Here is a 21,646-nt window from a genome sequence, read left to right on the forward strand (position 1 = left end):
CGACGGACGAAGCACGATGACTATAGGTCATCCTGACCCTTTGGGTCAGATGACCTAAAAATTGAGCCTATTTGACCCCTGTGGCCTTGAATGTAGGTCAAGGTCAATCATTTGAACAAACTTCGTAACCATTTACTGAACAAGTCCCTTAGCCTCTTGGTTATTGAATAAGTTATTTAAGGGAAGAAGTTGACGCAGGACCATGGACAACGCACCATGTCCCAGTACAAAAACATGAATTTTCAAACTTTCATGGTAACACTTCAAATGACATCAGCAATAACAAAAATCTTGAATCATTTATAAAAATGTTTATTAAAGTATAGCAACTGTACAAAGTCCACAATGGTAAATGTTCATGACTCCACATATTGTGCTCACTCTGTAAACATACAAATGTATGATTCTCTATTCAAATGAATGGTTTCACCTTGACACAACTATAGAAGATTGTTATTATGACATATGATTTCATCAGAGTCACTCGAGAGCTTTTGTAGTGGCAAGGTTAAAGGCAATTTTGCCTGACAAATAAGATTGACACTTGCAGTCGATTGGAGAATACATTTAACGCGATATATTTTTTTCTAAAAATATCAATTGTTCATTTTTGTAGCAACAATCTAAAATGGAAAAGTGCTGTTCATCATTGCAACAGCCGTTTTAATGCACAAAATATATAGACCATCAAAAACTGAAAACATCTTCCTGACTTATATTGGTACATACATAATCAACTATGACTGCATAGATTCTACCAACAAATCCCTGATGGGATGCCAAGCTTGGAGCAGCCAATGTTATCATGTATTCTTTTTTATTTATTTCTATTTCTTGAGACAGTACTTTGAAAGAAAAATTTCATAACAGAACAATTCATATTCAAATCTTTCTTTCTCCCTACTTTAACCATCATTTGTTATTGAAGTATCATTTGTACTGAAAAGTTAAAATCTTTGTTGCAATTTGCCATTATGAATTCACTTTTTACTAAAATTATCTTACAGGAAGACCCTAATATATACCCAATTTTGATTGGCTGCCCACAAGAGGCCAAGCACTGTATCAATAATTCAAGTAGCAAAAATTAGTCCTTGTTATATTAAATATTTCATCAAAGGTAGTTCAACAAACCAAACCATTACTCACGAGGCCTATACTTTTAAGTAGCACTTGTTGGGAAAGAAAACCTACATAGAATAAGATTCTGTATAAGCCTACACATCCTTTGAAGTACATTCAACAAATTACTCATAAAGCTCAAGTTTGAATCCGGCCAGTATTTCGGTATATCATCTTAAATCATCTCAAATTTGCAGAATCTTCACATGGTAAAACAGACTTCAAGGACTATAATGCAGTACAGGGTCTCATCCTACTTAGGTTTACTGAACACGCTGAGCATTCAAGTGTTGCGTTGTGTAGATATTTTTATAACCTCAGTGTTATGGTCGCCAAAATATCGCCTCATTATATTCACAAGTCATCATCAATAGCATTGTTGTGTACAATTTACAAAAATAGTCATTTGAAAAATCACACAAAAAACCTAATTTTCTTAACGTTTCATTTGTAACAAATTGATCCCATTTCAATTCTGTATGCAGCTGTATGAAGTTTAAAACATATATGTACAATTATATATTATTTATATATATATATTCATGCAAGACATTATTTTACCAGTGTCGAACATGTACACATCAAAATATCACTGCCGATACCTGAAAGGTCACTTTGGCAGAAAGGGCACAAAGGTCATATTTATACTCAATGTTATGTAGGCCAGTAGTATCATGATTTCTGATCAGACAAAATAGAACCAGTTACAGAGTTCCGTTAGCTTATTGACACACCATCCCTTCCCACTCACCCAATCTCAAAAGGAAGATCTGAAAAAGGTCCAAGATGGTCATAATTTACTACTTTTTTTTTCGCTATGAACTGTCAATAACTTTTGAATGTTATGAATTATAGAAATACTTATGTGTCAAAGAGCTAACAAAGTCGGCTGGGACTGGATCCTGGTAACATTGACGCCTCACAGGCTTACAACTGGCTTTAAGATTGAGCAATAGTGTACAAAACAGTCAGATTATCACATGTAGGCTAGTGCCCTGAAAACACCTATTAGCACAAAAGTGAAAACACATTAGCCCTGAAACTCGGACTAATATCAGTAAATACTATTCATTTTATGTTGAATGCATTTTACTGAATGTCTACCCTGTATAAATGTGTACTTTTACAATTAAGGTGAGCAGTAAAGAATCGGATGCATGGAAGGAGACAGTTATGGCACATCGTTGTGGTAAAAGGCCAGTTAGTTGACTGGTCATGTCCCACCCAGCCCCGTTATTGCACAAGCAGTACACAACCCTGTTGCGTCAAAGACTCGGTTCCTATAATTTGAAGCCAGTTGAAAACCTGCAGGCCGACAAAATGTTCACCTGATCAAAGGGTATGTGTTCTTCCTGAAGAGATTTAACTAGCTGGTAGGCTATGCAAATGGTTTCTGGGAATCCTAAAACAAACTTATTTCATGTACAATGGGTTTTTTGACAAATAAAATAGCCTCAAACGCAACATCAATAAATCTTCTATAGTCTATATATATAGTTTCAATATTATGTAAAATTCAAATTTCTCTACATCTACATACATTTCTACAAAAAATCATTATAGGTGAAAATATCAAAAGCATTGCTTTCCTTTTCAGATGTCAAATCAATTACTCTTTATCATCAATTTAAAAAATTGCAACTTCAATGCTAATACAGCTATTTTGATCAGCGGTCAAATATGGGCGTATGAAAAATAATCAAGATATACTTAATCAAATACCCCCCCTAAAAAAAGATCATCTGAAATGAACAACAATGCTTTTGATGTAAAAAAAAATATGTACATATTGCATTCAGAAGGTTCACAGTTGCTTCTATCACATTTTGTAATCATAGCTCAGGGGAACAACCACCGATATGGTCACCCCAGAACACAAACACTATCCCATCTCTCTGGAAACAGATCTTTCAAACATTTAGCCATTTTTGAGGGTCAGAAGAAATGTATAATTCCGAAGTTACAGAATTTAACAGAGAATAAATTGAAAGTGGAGATATTAAAGTATCTCATCTTTTTCATAGATTGGGCTTGAAATAATTTTGTTCTGCAAGACTTAAAAAAAACAACATGTATATTGTATTAAATTTGCTTTGTTAATAAAGAGTATAAATTCTTGTTTCAACCAGAGAGATGCAAGATTTAGGAAGACGTCCCAACACATTACTGTCATACATATATTTCACTCCAAACTTTGAACTTTCTACACAATTTCAAAGACATTTTGATTACAACTTTAGAGTATGCATGTGGTTTTCAAATCTCTTAAGTTTCAATTAATTCATCACAAGTTAATTTCTCAAAATCCATTTTTGAGACACTACAAATGCTGTTTTATTTTTACACATGTAATAAAATGATTCATAAACTCTACAATACCTTCAACAACTTGTTTGATGAATCACTTCGACAGCATATTGTAACTTTTCAACATATGAAAACTTTAAAATTTGAGACCATTTAACATTTGAAGTACATTATTCCATCATTTAGGAAATCCTGTAAAAATACCTTTCATTGTTTGTGCTAAAATTGATCTCTACTGTTTAACACTACATAAGGAAGAGCAAAACAGCTTTCTACTTTGCCTAGCGTTATCCACAATTGTATCCTATATAAAAATGACAAGGGGATCATAATTGGATAAATCTGCACTTTGTACAAAATAAATAATATGAATATTTACATTATATATGTAAATATTACAATAAATTAGATATTGCATATTGTAAAATCATGAATTGTGATTTGGCTCAAATACAACAAATGAAATGCTTGATTTGTTTAAAAAAAAAAACAATGATGAGCATGATTTAAATTATATCAACAGAAAACATGATATGGTTTCAAATCTTATAAAATCATGACATAAATTGTACTGAATTCTACAACAAGTGACAATATGATATCCATGTATTTTCATCTCCAATAATTTAAAACAATTTTGTGATGTGCAACATTCTTGTAGATCATACTTTTGACGTTTGCCTTTTATTATCTGTAGCCAGCTGTCACACAAGCCAGTTTTGAATATACACAAGAAATCACTTTGTTTCGGTTTATTCATGAAAACACCTCAATTTTAAGATATATTTCTATTTGCATTAGGAGTAGTGTGACAACATGCTGCATGTGTGTAAACAAAACCATGCTTTTATCCCCTTAGATAGAATGACTGTAACCTAACCACTATGAGTGATGCACGGTTAGCATTAAAATATCTACTGACCTAGAGCATTAACAATAAGTAACAGAGGAAATGTGACCATTTGGAATGTGGGTAGGGAAAGGTTTTTGTAACTTTGGCTTAATCTGCTTGAATAAAATCTCTTGGGAAAAACATCCTTCCTTTTGTTAATCTTTAAACTTCTGATTCACTTCCAACTTAATGACTGCACTGCCTATCACCTGGGACTTGTGATGCAGACTGTAACCATTATAAAATTATTTAAGTCTGACTTAATGCCATATACCAGTAGGTATCATATGGACAGATAAACATTGCATTCCTTCATGATGTTTCTTTTTTTAATCAAAGATTAACCACCAAGGTTAAGAGTTTATTGACAGTATTTAAATAACATATCCTTTGATAACATAACCCGGTCCGGAGATTGTCTCCCTTGACATGTTATATTTCCCCACAGCTTCAGCTAGTTCAATGGATGTTTTTAAACTTCATTCTCCTAAGTTTTTAACAAACCCTGTAATGAGTGCTAAAATTAATTGTACATCATAATATATGGATCGGAACTCAAAAAAAGATTCACTGATTTTTCTTTTTTTAATTTCATGTTTTCTAAGAAAACAAAGCATATATTAATTATATATATATATTTGATGACAGTAGTAGTGCTTAATAACTTAAGACATTTTTTAATGAAACAAACTGAATAAGTTAAATGTTGAGTCGAATGTTCCTGGCCTTGATCATGAAAGCATCTTGAAAAAAAAATTCATCACAAAAGAAATAAATTATCAAATGCCAAATCTTCTGACTAGTCTTGTTTTGTACTGAGCCAAAACACTTGATAGAATTGAGATTCCATTTCATGAAGCCATTACAAGAAGTTCTAGCTTTACAAAATGGCATCTTTCTTCATGAGACATAAAATGTTCTAAAGCCTTTATATATATATGTGGAATTGAGAGATTCTTCACATAAAATAAAAAACAATTCAAATTACAATGACATGATGATTTTGGTAAAGGATATAATATCCAATATAAAAATACAAACCATCCAAAATCACACTCAACCTGAATGATGCATAATATATATATCTTCACTTATTCATTAAATATAGAACAACCATATAATTTTGCCATACAATTTCATAAGTTTGTTATATAATAAGTACCTAACAATTGGAAATTGCCTGCATCCTTTATTTTACTGGCCAAGCCTAATAGCTAAAACCATCAGTAAATTTTGAAGACTTCTCATGATCATTGGTCTTTAGACCTTTATACACTTTTTGTCGTCACAAAGGATAGCAATTTCAAACTGATATGAAACAAAAATTGCAGATCAGGAAAGGAATTCGAGCAGCATATATTCATTATAAATTTTTGGATGGATGAATTTTTCATATATGAATGTGGTGACACAAATGGAAAGTGAATTAGGTAATTTGGATGGAAATTGTCACAAATGCAAGTATTTCTTGGGATGCTGCATTTTTCAAGAAATGACCGGGTTGAATTCACATATAAGTTGGCAATGGCTTTTGATGTACAGTGACCAGACAATACACATATTAGCTGTAACATTAGACATACAGCTCTTCAATATTGATTTATACATCAGAAGTTTGCATAATACTGTATACCTCTGTATTATAACTTATCAGAAAAATCTCCCGGAAATTGTGATTTTATATAAAGGACGAAGACAGAAAAAATATTTTATGGGATGTTAAGCCAATAATTTATAATTCAGTTGTTAAAGTTCCCCAAATTTGGTTTTACAATAAAAGAGAATACACACTTTATTATAATAATGCTTATATTTATCTATCACAAACATATTCAATGTATGCTTATCAAATGAGACAGAATGAACCACAGCATTTGACATTTTTGATAATTTTTTCTACCTTTCAAGCTATGAAAATTATTTCAAATCTACTCATTGTCTGTGGTGAAAATGTTTGCACAATTTGTGGAAGCAAAATTACAATTCATATGCCTGATGTAATTAAACCCAAAGATTCTTCAGGACATTTTTCAAACTTTATACAGCAGGTCATGGTGATATTAAAATGGTCACTAGAACAAGTTTGCATTAAATTACCGATCATAAAAAAGTTTATAACAAATTACAATATACAATTATACAGTTTCAAGTCTGAGAAACAGATTTCATTATAAAACAGAAGTTAAAACAACAAATGATACAGCATGTTGCCAATACAGCAAACCAACCATAATTAATATAAATAATCTTGATTTCATTCATAAATAATGACAATTGTAATATTTGCGTTTTGAGAAATAAATATAAATACATTGTATACTGACAACTTATATCACTAAACAACACATCAATAATAATTTATATCAATTGTCTTTTGTGCAAGATTTGGACAACATACTTATAAATAGTTATACAGAATTGCACACATTATGGCTGCGGTGCTTCATCTTAGGATCACAACCTTATCCCTGCACCTCCCTTTAACTTCACAGCTTTATGGTGTATAGTCTGTGAAAAATATGATTATGAACAGATTCGTTATGTTATAAAGTCTACTAGGTACCAACTAATATTTGCATTATATTGTCAATATCTTCTGGCATTAGGTCGCTCTTACACGATGCACCCACTTGACTACAATTGCTGAATAGCGTTGAGTAGCCATCATGCACAGGAAATGAATGCATAACTTCTTCTGCACTTAGCGGTGTTAATTTCATACTGGAGGCGAGTGATGAGAAAATGTCAAAATCACATGTTGATACATCTATATCAGTCAAGATATCTTCAGTTTTCACTGGGAAATTCAACTGCATGTGTTGTTCAGAGTTTGTAAATTGTTCTTTGGAATCATGACAAGAGTTTTTGACTTTCATAGGTCCACAAGATAATGATCCATTTGATAGAGGAAAAGCACTAGATAGTTCAACAAATGACTCGATGGGTGGGAGTGGGTTCACAGTGTCCTTTGGAATAGATTGACTTGTAGTCTCCATGCTGCTGCTGATGTGGAGCTCCGACAGATCAGACTGGATGTCACCATTTCCGATATTTTCACAGTCCGGCAATACATCCATTGACATGTCAGAGTTTTCATTTAGTGTCATTGAGGCAGCTTCAGAAAAATCGCTTGAAACCCCTTCTTTCTGAAGTTCACATTCTATGTGTTTCAGGGTGTTAAGAATTAAGACTGATCGTAGTAATGATGGTTCTACTCTTCTAGCTGGGTGGGTTTGAAGCTTGAACATCGAGATGTCCAAAACTGACTGTCGCTGAATGCCAGGCTCAATATTTTTCTCACCACCTTCATCATATTCATCTAGTTTTCTTTTGATTCCCATTTTCCCCCTTTTTTTGTAGATTGGTTGATACCGAATCCTGAAATACAAAAAGAGTAAATGAATATCCTACTTGCTAAGATTTTGCCCTCCTAATCACTGAAACAAATATAACTATTTTTCTGGAATAGTTTCTTTCTCTCAAGACACAAGGTATTGCATAAACGAGAAAAATAAAACAAAATACAAATAGAATGCTATATTTGGAATTTACCTCATAATTGAACGACAGCCATATAAATATATGATTGCGGTATAGGTCTGGCAACGGTATTTCCCGTTCATTTGTTTCGTGAAAAGGTGGTGCTATAAATAGGTCACTCAGTGACTCACTTCCCGATTCGGAAATTTTTTCTTCCTTTCTCTTTCCCGAAACGATATTTCAAAGCTTTACCTCATGACTGTCTTTCTTAAACAACAGCTACCCGTTCTTAATAAATCTAATCAACGACTAAAATCGTGTTATTAGATACGTTACATGCCGGCACAACAAGTGATCACACATCCTGACAGTGGTTTCTGCGTAAACAACCGTGCCCGTCGACATGTACACAGCCTCGTTTTCGACATTCTATTTTTGACTAGCCTCATATATTTCTATGGAATTATTACCTTTTTAAAGCAAACGAATGGAAATTTCTGTAAAATATTGTAGCTATACTAAACAGAATAACACATGGAACACACTTCTGGTCAGTTTCAATACATAAATTATCTAAACAACCATTAGTTTCAATGCAATGACTTAGTCATCAACTGAACTGGCGCCGCGCAACGTTCCAAGGAACTCACATCAAAGAGGCATAAACAATACGTTTTTTCACATCACTTACCTCTAAAATCGCAATTTTACCGGTCGAAACACTTTCTTGGTGTTGAAATACATTTTCTTCGTGTCTTTCTATACATTGTGATAATCCTTCCTTCGTCCAAAGACTTGGAGAAGATCACAGGACTACAACAAGCCTTCCTCAACCGAACTGACGTCGAACTGTACAAACACGGCACAAAATCTGGGCTTGTCACTGATTGGTTCTCAATGAACCAATCATTGCAACGAACATAATCACTCAAGCGCTTTTCCCGAAGTTAGCAATATAATAAAGCGTAGACATGACTTGAACATATTAACAAAGTCTTGCTATAGTCCTAGCTCATAACATATTCAATATTGCACAACTTAGACTGTATAAAACTGTGTTCAATGATTTATAATTGATCGATTGGCCTCTGCGACCGTTAATTGGTGCTCAAATATGTTAACATGTTATATTCTTATAAGGACTACTGCAGTAAACTTCAAACTTTTACCTGAAAAATAACTCGAACCGCAATGCAAACACTTTAATACTACAAAATGGACTTTTCATATAGTCTATATATATATATTTTTTTAATAATTCTATGTAAAATGATAATAATGATAATAACAATAAAATGCAAGGATTCAAACGTATGACAATAGCACTATTATATACGTATCAATCCAAAGTTTATAGTAATTAAAGAATCGGCTGTTAAAGGACGTTAAATAAAATAAACCAAATATATATAGTAGATGTGTGGAAAATCTCGTTAGAAAGGTCTCAGACTCCCCCATTTCCCGTGTATAATTGGTTAAACTAGACTATATCTTCATTATTACAATTATGATTTATAATAAAAGATAATTCGCAATTGATATTGTCAAAAAGTAAAATAAATTTATTATTAATTGTCTCGTTATTTTCGTTGATTAATACTCTAATGCTGAAAACCTTGTCCATATCAGTGACATACCTAAACATATTGATAAAAATATGAAAATATAAAACTAAAAGCATATAACGCATTATTTGAAAGGTTGGTGATTAATAAGTGTCTATAGTACAGAAGAAAATGCATGGTTAGAACGTATGTCAAAGATAACGATTTTTTTTTTCAGATTTAGATCAATTCATAATAAGCTTGAATCACATTATCTATTGAAACTTGCTGTGAAATACCTCCAACATTATAGATATATTCATTTTATTCTTAGAGTATGCGTAAGTTCTCGCTTGTTGAACAACAAGTAATTATGTCATTGCTGTGGTATGTTATACAATGATACCGTAATACATGTAATTCTTCACTGTGATAAAACTAAAAATATGTTCGAGACGAACTGTGGTGCTCTTTAATTAGAAACGTGGTTATAACGTTATTTACATATCTATATGATTCATCAGACTTTGATTTAACTAATATTTTGTTAGGAAGTACATTTAATTATGAATTATCAAATGAAGGTATTGAATACTTCAGACTCACAAATTTAAGGTTTTTGTATCAATTGTTTAAAATACATGAACTACTTAATTACAAATAATTATCCAATGCCTTTTTCACATGTAAAATAACTGCATGTGTACATTTATATGATTCTCGTCTGAATGTTGTTTGTACTTTAAATATTCTGTTTAGATAATCTTCATTATTGGAGGAAATAAAGAGAATAATTAGATTAAAATCCTTCCGTCGAGAAAAATATGTTTTAACAAGATTCAATATGGTCAGTAGCATACTATCATCATACGGGGAAAAGGAACACATTGTGTATAAATGGACGGTCTGACAAACACCACTTTCGAATCTCTGGAAGGATGAGGTTCACGTATCCCCCCTTTGTCTGGAGCAACCTTGGATGAATGTTGGTTCTATATAAACCCCACACCATGTATATATGTCCGGACAGTCTGTTTCGGGGTTAATCTTAAGAATAATTCTACTATTTATGACACGGTGGAAATATATATCAAATATGGATCATTTATAGCAGTATACCAACTAAACATTTACTCACGGAGCATATATATATCTTATTTGATTTCGTACAACATATCTAAATATGCTATATAAGATATCTGATATACTGTATATATAGGATATGTTTTATAATTCAAATATCGTTACTACATAATATATATATATATATTGTTTCGAGATTTACTTACCATTTTGTCGTTTCTCTAACGGTATCATATATTCAATTTAGATAAGCTATTATATACACACTAGGGGAGGTCCAGATACATGTAGACTGTAACTAATTCTCAAGTCCCCGTGATACACACTAGGGGAGGTCCAAATACATGTAGACTGTAACTAATTCTCAAGTCCCCGTGATACACACTAGGGGAGGTCCAAATACATGTAGACTGTAACTAATTCTCAAGTCCCCGTGATACACACTAGGGGAGGTCCAAATCCATGTAGACTGTAACTAATTCTCAAGTCCCTGTGATACACACTAGGGGAGGTCCAAATCCATGTAGACTGTAATAAATTTTCAAGTCCCCGTGATACACACTAGGGGAGGTCCAAATCCATGTAGACTGTAACTAATTCTCAAGTCCCTGTGATACACACTAGGGGAGGTCCAAATCCATGTAGACTGTAATAAATTCTCAGGTCCCTGTGATACACACAAGGGGAGGTCCAAATCCATGTAGACTGTAACTAATTCTCAGGTCCCTGTGATACACACAAGGGGAGGTTCAAATCCATGTAGACTGTAACTAATGCTCAAGTCCCTGTGATACACACAAGGGGAGGTCCAAATCCATGTAGACTGTAATAAATTCTCAAGTCCCTGTGATGTTGCCTTGCAATAACGTGAAGGAGATTCTGTGTTTTGTAAACAATGTAGTCCATACGTTTGCAGAAGTACATGTCTCGTGACTCAAACTTAATTTGATAATGTTTAGAACCCTTATGTTATCGAAAATTTTATGCAGTTACCATTTGACGTTTATCTTATATCTAAAAAAAAATCTAAACATTATGTGCTAATTTCATCCGAATATAACTGCAGTGCTGCCGGGCGTACGTTTTACATGAATTTCCAGGGGAATTGATGAGCATCACACTAGCAGACATTGAAAATGGCGATACGCATTTTTCTTCTCTCGGCAGCTGATTAGGGCCATCTCGGAAAGCACATTGGCTTCAGGTAATACATGTATATTGCAAGATCACCAAGATGTCTTCAATGATTGAGAAGTTATGGGCCGAACAAAATGACCTATGGCCTTGAGGTCAAGGTTACATCGATTCAATGATAGAGCACTAATCATCGGGTGATTATAGTTACAGCATTAATATATCTTTGGTGGTTTACAAGTTATCGTCCGCACAAGAATAATTAGATAAACGAGAAATGGCTGAAAAACAGTTGCACTTGTTTGATACCGAGGTCAAGGTTACAGGGAGTGAAGTAACTGCAGTGCAATCACATCGGCTTAAGGTGATGAAAATATGCTCTCAATATAGCTTTAAGCTTGTTTTCATATCTTTATAAAACAATATATTAATACTGGAATGAATATTTAATAAAATATTGTTGAACTAAACTAAATTTCATCAACATATCTTCAATGTTTAAGAACGTATATGGCCCGGACAAGAAGTTATTGTAAAATTCGCATTTATTTGACCTTTGACCATGAGGTCAATATCAAATTGACCTAAAGACAGTGCACTGCACATCGGCTTTAGGTGATGCAAGTATCCTCCAAGTTTCATCAAAGTATCTTCAACTGCTTAGAAGTTATGGCCCGGTGAAGAAATTATCAACATCATCATCATCATTAGAAGAAGAGCTAGTACTAATACAGTATGTGTCCCTTCAAAGGGGTGACATAACTACTTCCCTTTGTATATTTCATGATTCATGGTATCTTTGTCTGTGGGCAGTATGTGTTCTGTCGTGACCAGTTTTATCAATATCCATTTTATCCTTTAAGATTTTTATTTCTGCAGCTTTACTTTAGGTCCGTACCGTACATTGAAACAATCACTTCTACCGGGGCAATGTTATCTACGGCAATGCTCAGTGAACCAATGACAACCGTCACAGTGTACTAATGACAACCGTCACAGTGAACTAATGACAACCGTCACAGTGTACTAATGACAACACCACAGTCAACTAATGACAACCGTCACAGTGAACTAATGACAACCATCACAGTCAACTAATGACAACCACCACAGTCAACTAATGACAACACCACAGTCAACTAATGACAACACCACAGTGAACTAATGACAACCGTCACAGTGTACTAATGACAACCACCACAATGAACTAATGACAACCATCACAGTCAACTAATGACAACCGTCACAGACAACTAATGACAACCATCACAGTGAACTAATGACAACCATCACAGTGAACTAATGACAACCGTCACAATGAACTAATGACAACCATCACAGTCAACCAATGACAACCGTCACAATGAACTAATGACAACCATCACAGTCAACTAATGACAACCATCACAGTCAACTAATGACAATCATCACAGTCAACTAATGACAACCACCACAGTGTACTAATGACAACCATCACAGTCAACTAATGACAACCATCACAGTGTACTAATGACAACCATCACAGTGAACTAATGACAACCACCACAGTGTACTAATGACAACCGTCACAGTGTACTAATGACAATCATCACAGTGTACTAATGACAACCATCACAGTGAACTAACGACAACCATTATAGTGAACTAATGACAACCATCACAGTCAACTAATGACAACCACCACATTGTACCAATGACAACCGTCACAGTGAACTAATCACAACCATCATATTGAACTAATGACAACCGTCACAGTCAATTTATGACAACCACCACAGTCAACTTATGACAACCATCTCAGTCAACTAATGACAAGCACCACAGTGTACTAATTACAACCATCACAGTCAACTTATGACAACCATCGAGCGATGCAGATCAATTTTGTATCACTTTAATAACTTTATGGAAAGAGTTGAAGCATGCGATGGATGTGATAATGTATGTAAAATACGAATGTATCTCTTTAAGATGGCGAAAACGCGAAATCGCAGAATCAGAGCGAGATTGCGAGATTACAGGATTGTCCTAACAGGCCACCATAATTTTATAATTAATGTTATCATTAGATGTCCAATTTGCTTAAAGGTAATATGATTTATGAAGTTGTAATTCTATGACGAATTTTCTAGTGTTATCAGGTAATCAAATAAAACTTGTTTCGGTGACCTTCGACACATAAGTAAATTGATTTTTTAAAATTAGCATTTAAATTAAGTAGGTTTATCATTCAATATTGACAAAAACAAAATCAAAACAAAAATAAATAAATAAGAAATGAATAAAATCAGCACAATAGGTCTATGCTCAATATTTGATATGTTCATATACCATCGGTCATATACATACGTGTATACAGAGACCTATAGGTCTCTGGTGTATATGAAAGTTAAATGAAATGCATTATTTTTATGTTAGATATAAACCCAGTTTCCTTATGAGAATAGTTAATGCTATTTTCTAAATTCAAAAAGACAACAAAAGTTTTTATCTTCAAGCTAGAAATAAGTTTAAGTCATACTGGTAGTTCAATATTTTGTCCATCCATTACCTCAGTTGAAACATTTTGACAAATCTGTGTTTAGTTTGTCTAACTACACTGTTAATTTTTCATATCCATTATTACACAAGAGGTAGTTATTACACTTTAAAGAAGGTTAAGACATGATTTTAGCTTATTTTCTTGATCTACTGGAAGTCCTTTAATGTCTTTCAGTTGGCTTTATTCCTGTTAAATTTAGGTATCCACCTTTCCGTTGCGATAAACATTACCCGTTTTGGGCTCTATTTTGAGTAAACTGACCGAATCAAATTTAAATGGCCGACTTGCGACTATCTTGGATTTTGACATATGAAGTTTTTACCCCGGTATTTATTGAGAAATACGGGAAGAATATTTCTCAAACTTTATATATATGTATATACTCTTGCCCATGCAATTTTTCAGTCTGATCAGGAAAACAAAATGGCCGACAGGCGGCCATCTTTGATTTTGACAGTTAGTTTGCCTAGCGTTTTTTTACTGGATAAGTTCTCCGACTTCAATTGTAGATTTTCCCATTGTTCCAAAATTCAGTTAATTCGATTTTGAGGAAGGCCATTTCTCATACATTGTACTTCATACGACCTTTCTTTAGATCTTATGTATACGCTTAGGTTCCCTTAATTAGTTATCAAATGAGATTAAGAGGAAAATGGAAGCATTTCATGACCAGTACAAATTAATGTAGCCTAGCTAGGTGCCAAGATCACTCTATGACATAAATTGTCACCAATTTCAAAGAGCAAACATTCGTTATTTTGAATAGTTGATTTATTTTTGCCGATTGGAAACATTAAACAAAAATATAGCTATACGTTAGCCACTAGTGAACATGAAATATTATTGGTGTGAATCCCAGTGCTCGTTAAAACGGAAATGAGCATCAATATATTTCATTACTACGCATGCGCAAGTAAACACAGCGCCATTTGTCAGAGGTTGTGCAGACGAAATGATGAACATGAGCAGACATTTCTTCAAACCAACATAAATGTCTTCGGCCCTGGCTATGTTTAGGAAAGCTCCTAGTCATGGTGATATTAGGAAATCAGCACAGAAAGTATCTGACCCGAAAAAAGACACTCCGACACGACTGAAGCATCTTCGCCAGGTGCTCGGTGAGTTTGTTATGGCTTCATAAGCCATCGCATCCCCCCCAAAAAATGGAAGAAAAGGTGCTGGAAAGAGAAGAAAATGATTCCAATCTTACTCTATTTTAAATGAAAACGGACATTTGTATTGTTGTTCAGAAAGTTCTTGTATCTGCGACTGACTAGAAAATAATGGGCGTTCCCAAATCAGAACACTTGTTGCAGTTAGAATGCTAACTACCACACCCCCCTAATACAGAGAGACACTGGGGTCGATGTCGTAGTCCGTTTTCACTGAAGGTCACATATTTGTCATTTAAACGAAAATGTAAGATGGTTTTAATGAAAAGTACTTCGCCAATATTACCAACATGTAAGATCGATTTGATGAAAAATGTGTCGCCAATATTACCAATAAAATGCAAGATCGTTTTAATGAAAAATAGGCCTACGTCGTCAGTAACTATTACCAACATGTAATAAGACCGTTTTAATGAATGAAAAAGTATCAACTGCATGGTCTCTCCATTCATTTAATCAGCCAACCGGAATAAGAAAAGCAAGCTCATTTTTGAGACAAATTTGAATCAAAATTACCTTGACACTTAAGTTGGCTTAATATAGATTGACTGTTGCTGAAAATAAAACTTATCTGCACTGAAAGTTAGAATGTGCATAGTTTAAAATACATAGTCTTTGAGACAGATATTAAATAAGACAGTCACACAGCGATGGTATTTTTCACACATTATTTTTTTTGTGATTACGTGATGAAAAATGTATGTAACAGAGCGCAGGATTAATTCAATTAAATCACTGCCTCCGCTAGAGATCGAACCCGGGACCTCTGGCTTACTAGTCTTACGCTCAACCGATCGAGCTAAAGAGAAGATCTCTCTAGCCGAGCGGTATATTGCGTCTAGTATTTACCAGGGTTACATACTCCCCCTCAAGGAAAGAACTCATCCTCGAGTTTCCAGGGGTAACAGCGATGCTTTCGCAAGCAGTGATGAGTATCGTTCCCGAGTCCCTACATGGGCGCCAATGTAACAGAGCGCAGGATTAATTAAATTTAAATCACTGCCTCCGCTAGGGATCAAACCCGAGACCTCTGGCTTACTAGTCTTACGCTCAACCGATCGAGCTAAAGAGAAGATCTCTCTAGCCGAGCGGTATATTGCGGCTAGTATTTACCAGGGTTACATGTACACAAGCTTAAGGTGTAAGAATATAACACAGTTAATAACATTAGAATTAGATATAAATGCTTCAGTATTGTGTTCCTTTTAAACTTTTGGTACACAAATGAGATCAATATGACATCTGATGAAAAACCAGTAAATGGATAAAAAAAATCTGATCATCACAGACAGGTTGTGACTGTGGCTGATCATCACAGACAGGTTGTGACTGACTGATCATCACAGACAGGTTGTGACTGACTGATCATCACAGACAGGTTGTGACTGACTGATCATCACAGACAGGTTGTGACTGACTGATCATCACAGACAGGTTGTGACTGACTGATCATCACAGACAGGTTGTGACTGACTGATCATCACAGACAGGTTGTGACTGTGGCTGATCATCACAGACAGGTTGTGACTGACTGATCATCACAGACAGGTTGTGACTGACTGATCATCACAGAGAGGTTGTGACTGACTGATCATCACAGACAGGTTGTGACTGACTGATCATCACAGACAGGTTGTGACTGACTGATCATCACAGACAGGTTGTGACTGACTGATCATCACAGACAGGTTGTGACTGACTGATCATCACAGACAGGTTGTGACTGGCTGATCATCACAGACAGGTTGTGACTGTGGCTGATCATCACAGACAGGTTGTGACTGGCTGATCATCACAGACAGGTTGTGACTGGCTGATCATCACAGACAGGTTGTGACTGGCTGATCATCACAGACAGGTTGTGACTGGCTGATCATCACAGACAGGTTGTGACTGGCTGATCATCACAGACAGGTTGTGACTGACTGATCATCACAGACAGGTTGTGACTGGCTGATCATCACAGACAGGTTGTGACTGGCTGATCATCACAGACAGGTTGTGACCGTGGCTGATCATCACAGACAGGTTGTGACTGGCTGATCATCACAGACAGGTTGTGACTGGCTGATCATCACAGACAGGTTGTAACTTTGGCTGATCATCACAGACAGGTTGTGACTGACTGATCATCACAGACAGGTTGTGACTGACTGATCATCACAGACAGGTTGTGACTGACTGATCATCACAGACAGGTTGTGACTGGCTGATCATCACAGACAGGTTGTGACTGACTGATCATCACAGACAGGTTGTGACTGGCTGATCATCACAGACAGGTTGTGACTGGGTCCAAAAAGCCCTACCCGTATTAATTTATTTATCTATAACAGATTAATTCTGGACTACAAACCTGTATCACTTTCCCCCCAGATATGGTAAGCTATGTATACCAAGGCATATTACCTTTGTTGAATTAATGTACTCGGTGATAGAAGACATGATTTGATATAATGCCCTTGGAAAGAAAAAAAATGTGTAAAAAGTACACCAAAGTGATTGTTTCTTAATCGTAAGTTCGTAACTGGCCCAAAATGACACAATTACATCTGGGCAGAAGTATAAACTTTATTCTGAGGTTTCAATTTATTTGAGCACACAGTATGAGATTGAACAAGAAGTAAGTCCCATGTCCCATAGCAACTTACTATCAGCCTTGTTACATTAAACATCTGATGGCTAAAATGTTTCTCACAATTTTATTACAGAAAATTATGAAGTTCCAGATGCCAAATCTTTCTTTGAAGCCAACTACTCCCACATTTACTTTATCTTCAATGACAACTTCGCTACAGTTGAAGCAGATTTAAAACAAAGAGGTCAGTATTAAATATGCAGTAGAGTTATGCATTTGATGCATGACTTTTATATGTTGTGCAACTGGTATCATAGTCATACACAAGTTCATTTGTACCTAATATAATTAAACTTCAGAGAACCAATAATTGTCTAAATTTGAAAAAATCCAGAAATTTATCTCTGCCACTTCAACATGTATCTTTTCAGCTAACAAAGCACACAGAGAAGAATTAGACAGCATTCTCCAAATATTTGAGGTTTGTTTCTTTGTCTTTTTGGTTGTCTTTTTGAACATAAAACTTCCAAGGGAAATAATTTCCTGTAATTGCTTGCAGATTTTAAAGAATGCGTCATTTTGTTTTGTATAGGAAACATATCTTAATTAAGTGAAATGTTAGAGACTTGGCATGAATAATTGATGGGGATTTTTTATTTAAATATTGGAACATATTTTTCTATCAGAATACTTGAAAATGAATGATTTCAATAAATGTAATATTAAAAAATACAAATATTGTTAAACATGATACTTTTATATTTCAGAAAATTTTACTACTGTTGCCAGAGTTAGTACATAAAAGATGGATGTTCCACAGTATAGGTAAAGCACTATTCTTGTCTTTCCCCAAGATATCGGGCCAAAGTAAATGTATAATATTGTATATTATATTTCTAATATCATTATAATTTCGTCGATGTTAAAGAATATGATTTAACAGACAACCTGTTGTTTTGTCAATACTTATTGCAATGCTACCATTTAAAAAAGATATTGTGTATACCGTAATTGTATTTATAAATTGTCTTCCAGGTCGTATTATGAAAAAATTACTTCACCCAAGCAATGGTCTGAAGGTATGTAAAATCATTAACTGAGGACAAAAGATTTGGTAGAAGTGACATTTAATTTCAATCTCCTAGCTTAAACACATTCTACCAAGAATGCTTTAATCAAATCTAAAACAATTTCTAATATGATACAAAGTGTTACTTTTTGAAGCGATTGACTGCCCTATTATATCTAAAATAGCTTTAACTAGCCCAGGCATTTTGATCTCTTCCTTTCAAAAATTACAAAACATATATTTTGATTATCAATTTTTTATGTCAAAGATACCACACTCGACTATGTAGCTGGTAGTCATTTATTAAGTCTGATGTCATCAGATGATCACTTTGAGAAGTAATTGTAGGATCTGTCTCGGATTTCATATTGGTCTCTAGTTGTGTATGTGCAATTTAGAGACTGGTCAGAAAAGACAACGGCAGCCATGTTGGATTTTAGAAATTGTAGTTTGTTATTATTTCTCAAAGGATTTAACAAAAATACATTTTATAGGTAGATGTGCATGCTCAACTTTGGACCGGTCAGAACAAAAATGATGATAGAACTGGGAATTTTTTAGAAGAAATAATGGAAAATTACAGAAAAGATCAAAGTTAAATAGAACCAATTAAGATCATGTGATCCATCTGGGATCTCGTGTAATTGCATTATGATTGCTGCATTCAAATAAGGGAAACTTCATGTGACATTATGCGACATCATGTGACGTCATGACAAGTTTTTATTGGTCCTACCTTTCGACACCACATTTTATGTGAACTAGCTTGTTCATTAATGCCTTCCTATAATTAAAATGCTTTTAACCAATACATCGAAGAATATGAAAAACATGTGTCTGTTTATTTTTCCCCCATTTATTTGGAAGTAGAAATTTCATGGTTGGAGTGATACAAAAGTATTCTGTATATAAGGAAGTTTTTCGTGAGGATTATGGCATCAAGAATATTTTGTCATAAATACATTAAACTGAGTTGGTATTAATCAATATGAGGGTCAAACTAATAGTATAGATATTTGAAATGAATTTAGACTGTTAAAATGTGTTTTCTCTTTTATTTTCCAGACAAGAAAAGATGGAATGAGGTTGTTTATAATATGGTACCAGATATTACAAGGGAATGCGTCGGAGGAATGCCATAGAATTTTCCTACAGCTGGTGCCAGGTTTGGGGGATGGAGTTCAGCAGGAGCTTCTCAGCAGCCGTAACAGCACCTCTGAACCCACAGACTGGCCAGGTTTGTTATCTGAGTCAGATCTACTGTAACTGATCATATCTGTCACTCGTAACATCTTAATATGTAACCAAGGGTCCATTGTTATGATGAACACCTAACATCTTAATATGTAACCAAGGGTCCATTGTTATGATGAAACACCTAATATCTTAAGATGTAATCTAGGGTCCATTGTTATGATGAAACACCTAACATCTTAATATGTAACCAAGGGTCCATTGTTATGATGAAACACCTAATATCTTAAGATGTAATCAAGGGTCCATTGTTATGATGAAACACCTAATATCTTAAGATGTAATCAAGGGTCCATTGTTATGATGAAACACCTAACATCTTAATATGTAACCAAGGGTCCATTGTTATGATGAAACACCTAATATCTTAATATGTAACCAAGGGTCCATTGTTATGATGAAACACCTAATATCTTAAGATGTAATCAAGGGTCCATTGTTATGATGAAACACCTAACATCTTAATATGTAACCAAGGGTCCATTGTTATGATGAAACACCTAACATCTTAATATGTAATCTAGGGTCCATTGTTATGATGAAACACCTAATATCTTAAGATGTAATCTAGGGTCCATTGTTATGATGAAACACCTAACATCTTAATATGTAACCAAGGGTCCATTGTTATGATGAAACACCTAATATCTTAAGATGTAATCTAGGGTCCATTGTTATGATGAAACACCTAACATCTTAATATGTAACCTAGGGTCCATTGTTATGATGAAACACCTAACATCTTAATATGTAATCTAGGGTCCATTGTTATGATGAAACACCTAACATCTTAATATGTAATCTAGGGTCCATTGTTATGATGAAACACCTAACATCTTAATATGTAATCTAGGGTCCATTGTTATGATGAAACACCTAACATCTTAATATGTAATCTAGGGTCCATTGTTATGATGAAACACCTAACATCTTAATATGTAATCTAGGGTCCATTGTTATGATGAAACACCTAACATCTTAATATGTAATCTAGGGTCCATTGTTATGATGAAACACCTAACATCTTAATATGTAACCAAGGGTCCATTGTTATGATGAAACACCTAACATCTTAATATGTAACCAAGGGTCCATTGTTATGAGTGGCAGCAATAGCTCAGTCAGTAGAACATCAGACAATGTCACCTCAATAACTCAGTCGGAAGAAAATCAGACAATGTCACCTCAATAACTCAGTCGGTAGAACATCAGACAGTGTCACCTCAATAACTCAGTCGGTAGAACATCAGACAATGTCACCTCAATAACTCCGTCGGTAGAACATCAGACAATGTCACCTCAATAACTCAGTCGGTAGAACATCAGACAATGTCACCTCAATAACTCAGTCGGTAGAACATCAGACAATGTCACCTCAATAACTCAGTCGGTAGAACATCAGACAATGTCACCTCAATAGCTCAGTCGGTAGAACATCAGACAATGTCACCTCAATAACTCAGTCGGTA

The 21,646-nt window shown here is 34.5% G+C and overlaps 2 protein-coding genes across 9 annotated transcripts in view; one reads left to right on the top strand and one right to left on the bottom strand.

Moving 5' to 3' along the window:
* Window positions 1-296: 296 nt before the first annotated feature.
* LOC117324526 (SERTA domain-containing protein 2-like) lies at window positions 297-8,659 on the bottom strand. Its single transcript, XM_033880434.1, has 2 exons — window positions 8,493-8,659; window positions 297-7,699 (listed from the first exon to the last, which is right to left on the bottom strand). Exon 2 carries the CDS (start codon window positions 7,660-7,662, stop codon window positions 6,877-6,879), a length of 786 nt encoding a protein of 261 aa, XP_033736325.1. The 5' UTR covers window positions 7,663-7,699; window positions 8,493-8,659; the 3' UTR covers window positions 297-6,876.
* Window positions 8,660-15,028: 6,369 nt separating this feature from the next.
* LOC117324527 (ral GTPase-activating protein subunit alpha-1-like) overlaps window positions 15,029-21,646 on the top strand; it is a 100,662-nt gene continuing 94,044 nt past the window's right edge. For all 8 annotated transcript variants that reach the window (XR_004532007.1, XR_004532006.1, XR_004532008.1 and 5 more), the window contains exons 1-6: window positions 15,029-15,222; window positions 17,988-18,098; window positions 18,286-18,335; window positions 18,622-18,679; window positions 18,890-18,933; window positions 19,989-20,160. Coding sequence is in view for 5 of the 8 variants with exons in the window: in XM_033880435.1 (XP_033736326.1) it covers window positions 15,096-15,222; window positions 17,988-18,098; window positions 18,286-18,335; window positions 18,622-18,679; window positions 18,890-18,933; window positions 19,989-20,160 (562 nt within the window). In the remaining 3 variants the exon portion in view is untranslated. The remainder of the gene's footprint in view (window positions 15,223-17,987; window positions 18,099-18,285; window positions 18,336-18,621; window positions 18,680-18,889; window positions 18,934-19,988; window positions 20,161-21,646) is intronic.

This window comes from Pecten maximus, chromosome 3 (assembly GCF_902652985.1).
Source record: "Pecten maximus chromosome 3, xPecMax1.1, whole genome shotgun sequence".
Taxonomy (NCBI): Eukaryota; Metazoa; Mollusca; class Bivalvia; order Pectinida; family Pectinidae; genus Pecten; species Pecten maximus.

Bases quoted from the DNA above. Each gene is read 5' to 3' on its own strand.
- LOC117324526 (XM_033880434.1), bottom strand. From the start codon at position 7,662: ATGGGAATCAAAAGAAAACTAGATGAATATGATGAAGGTGGTGAGAAA.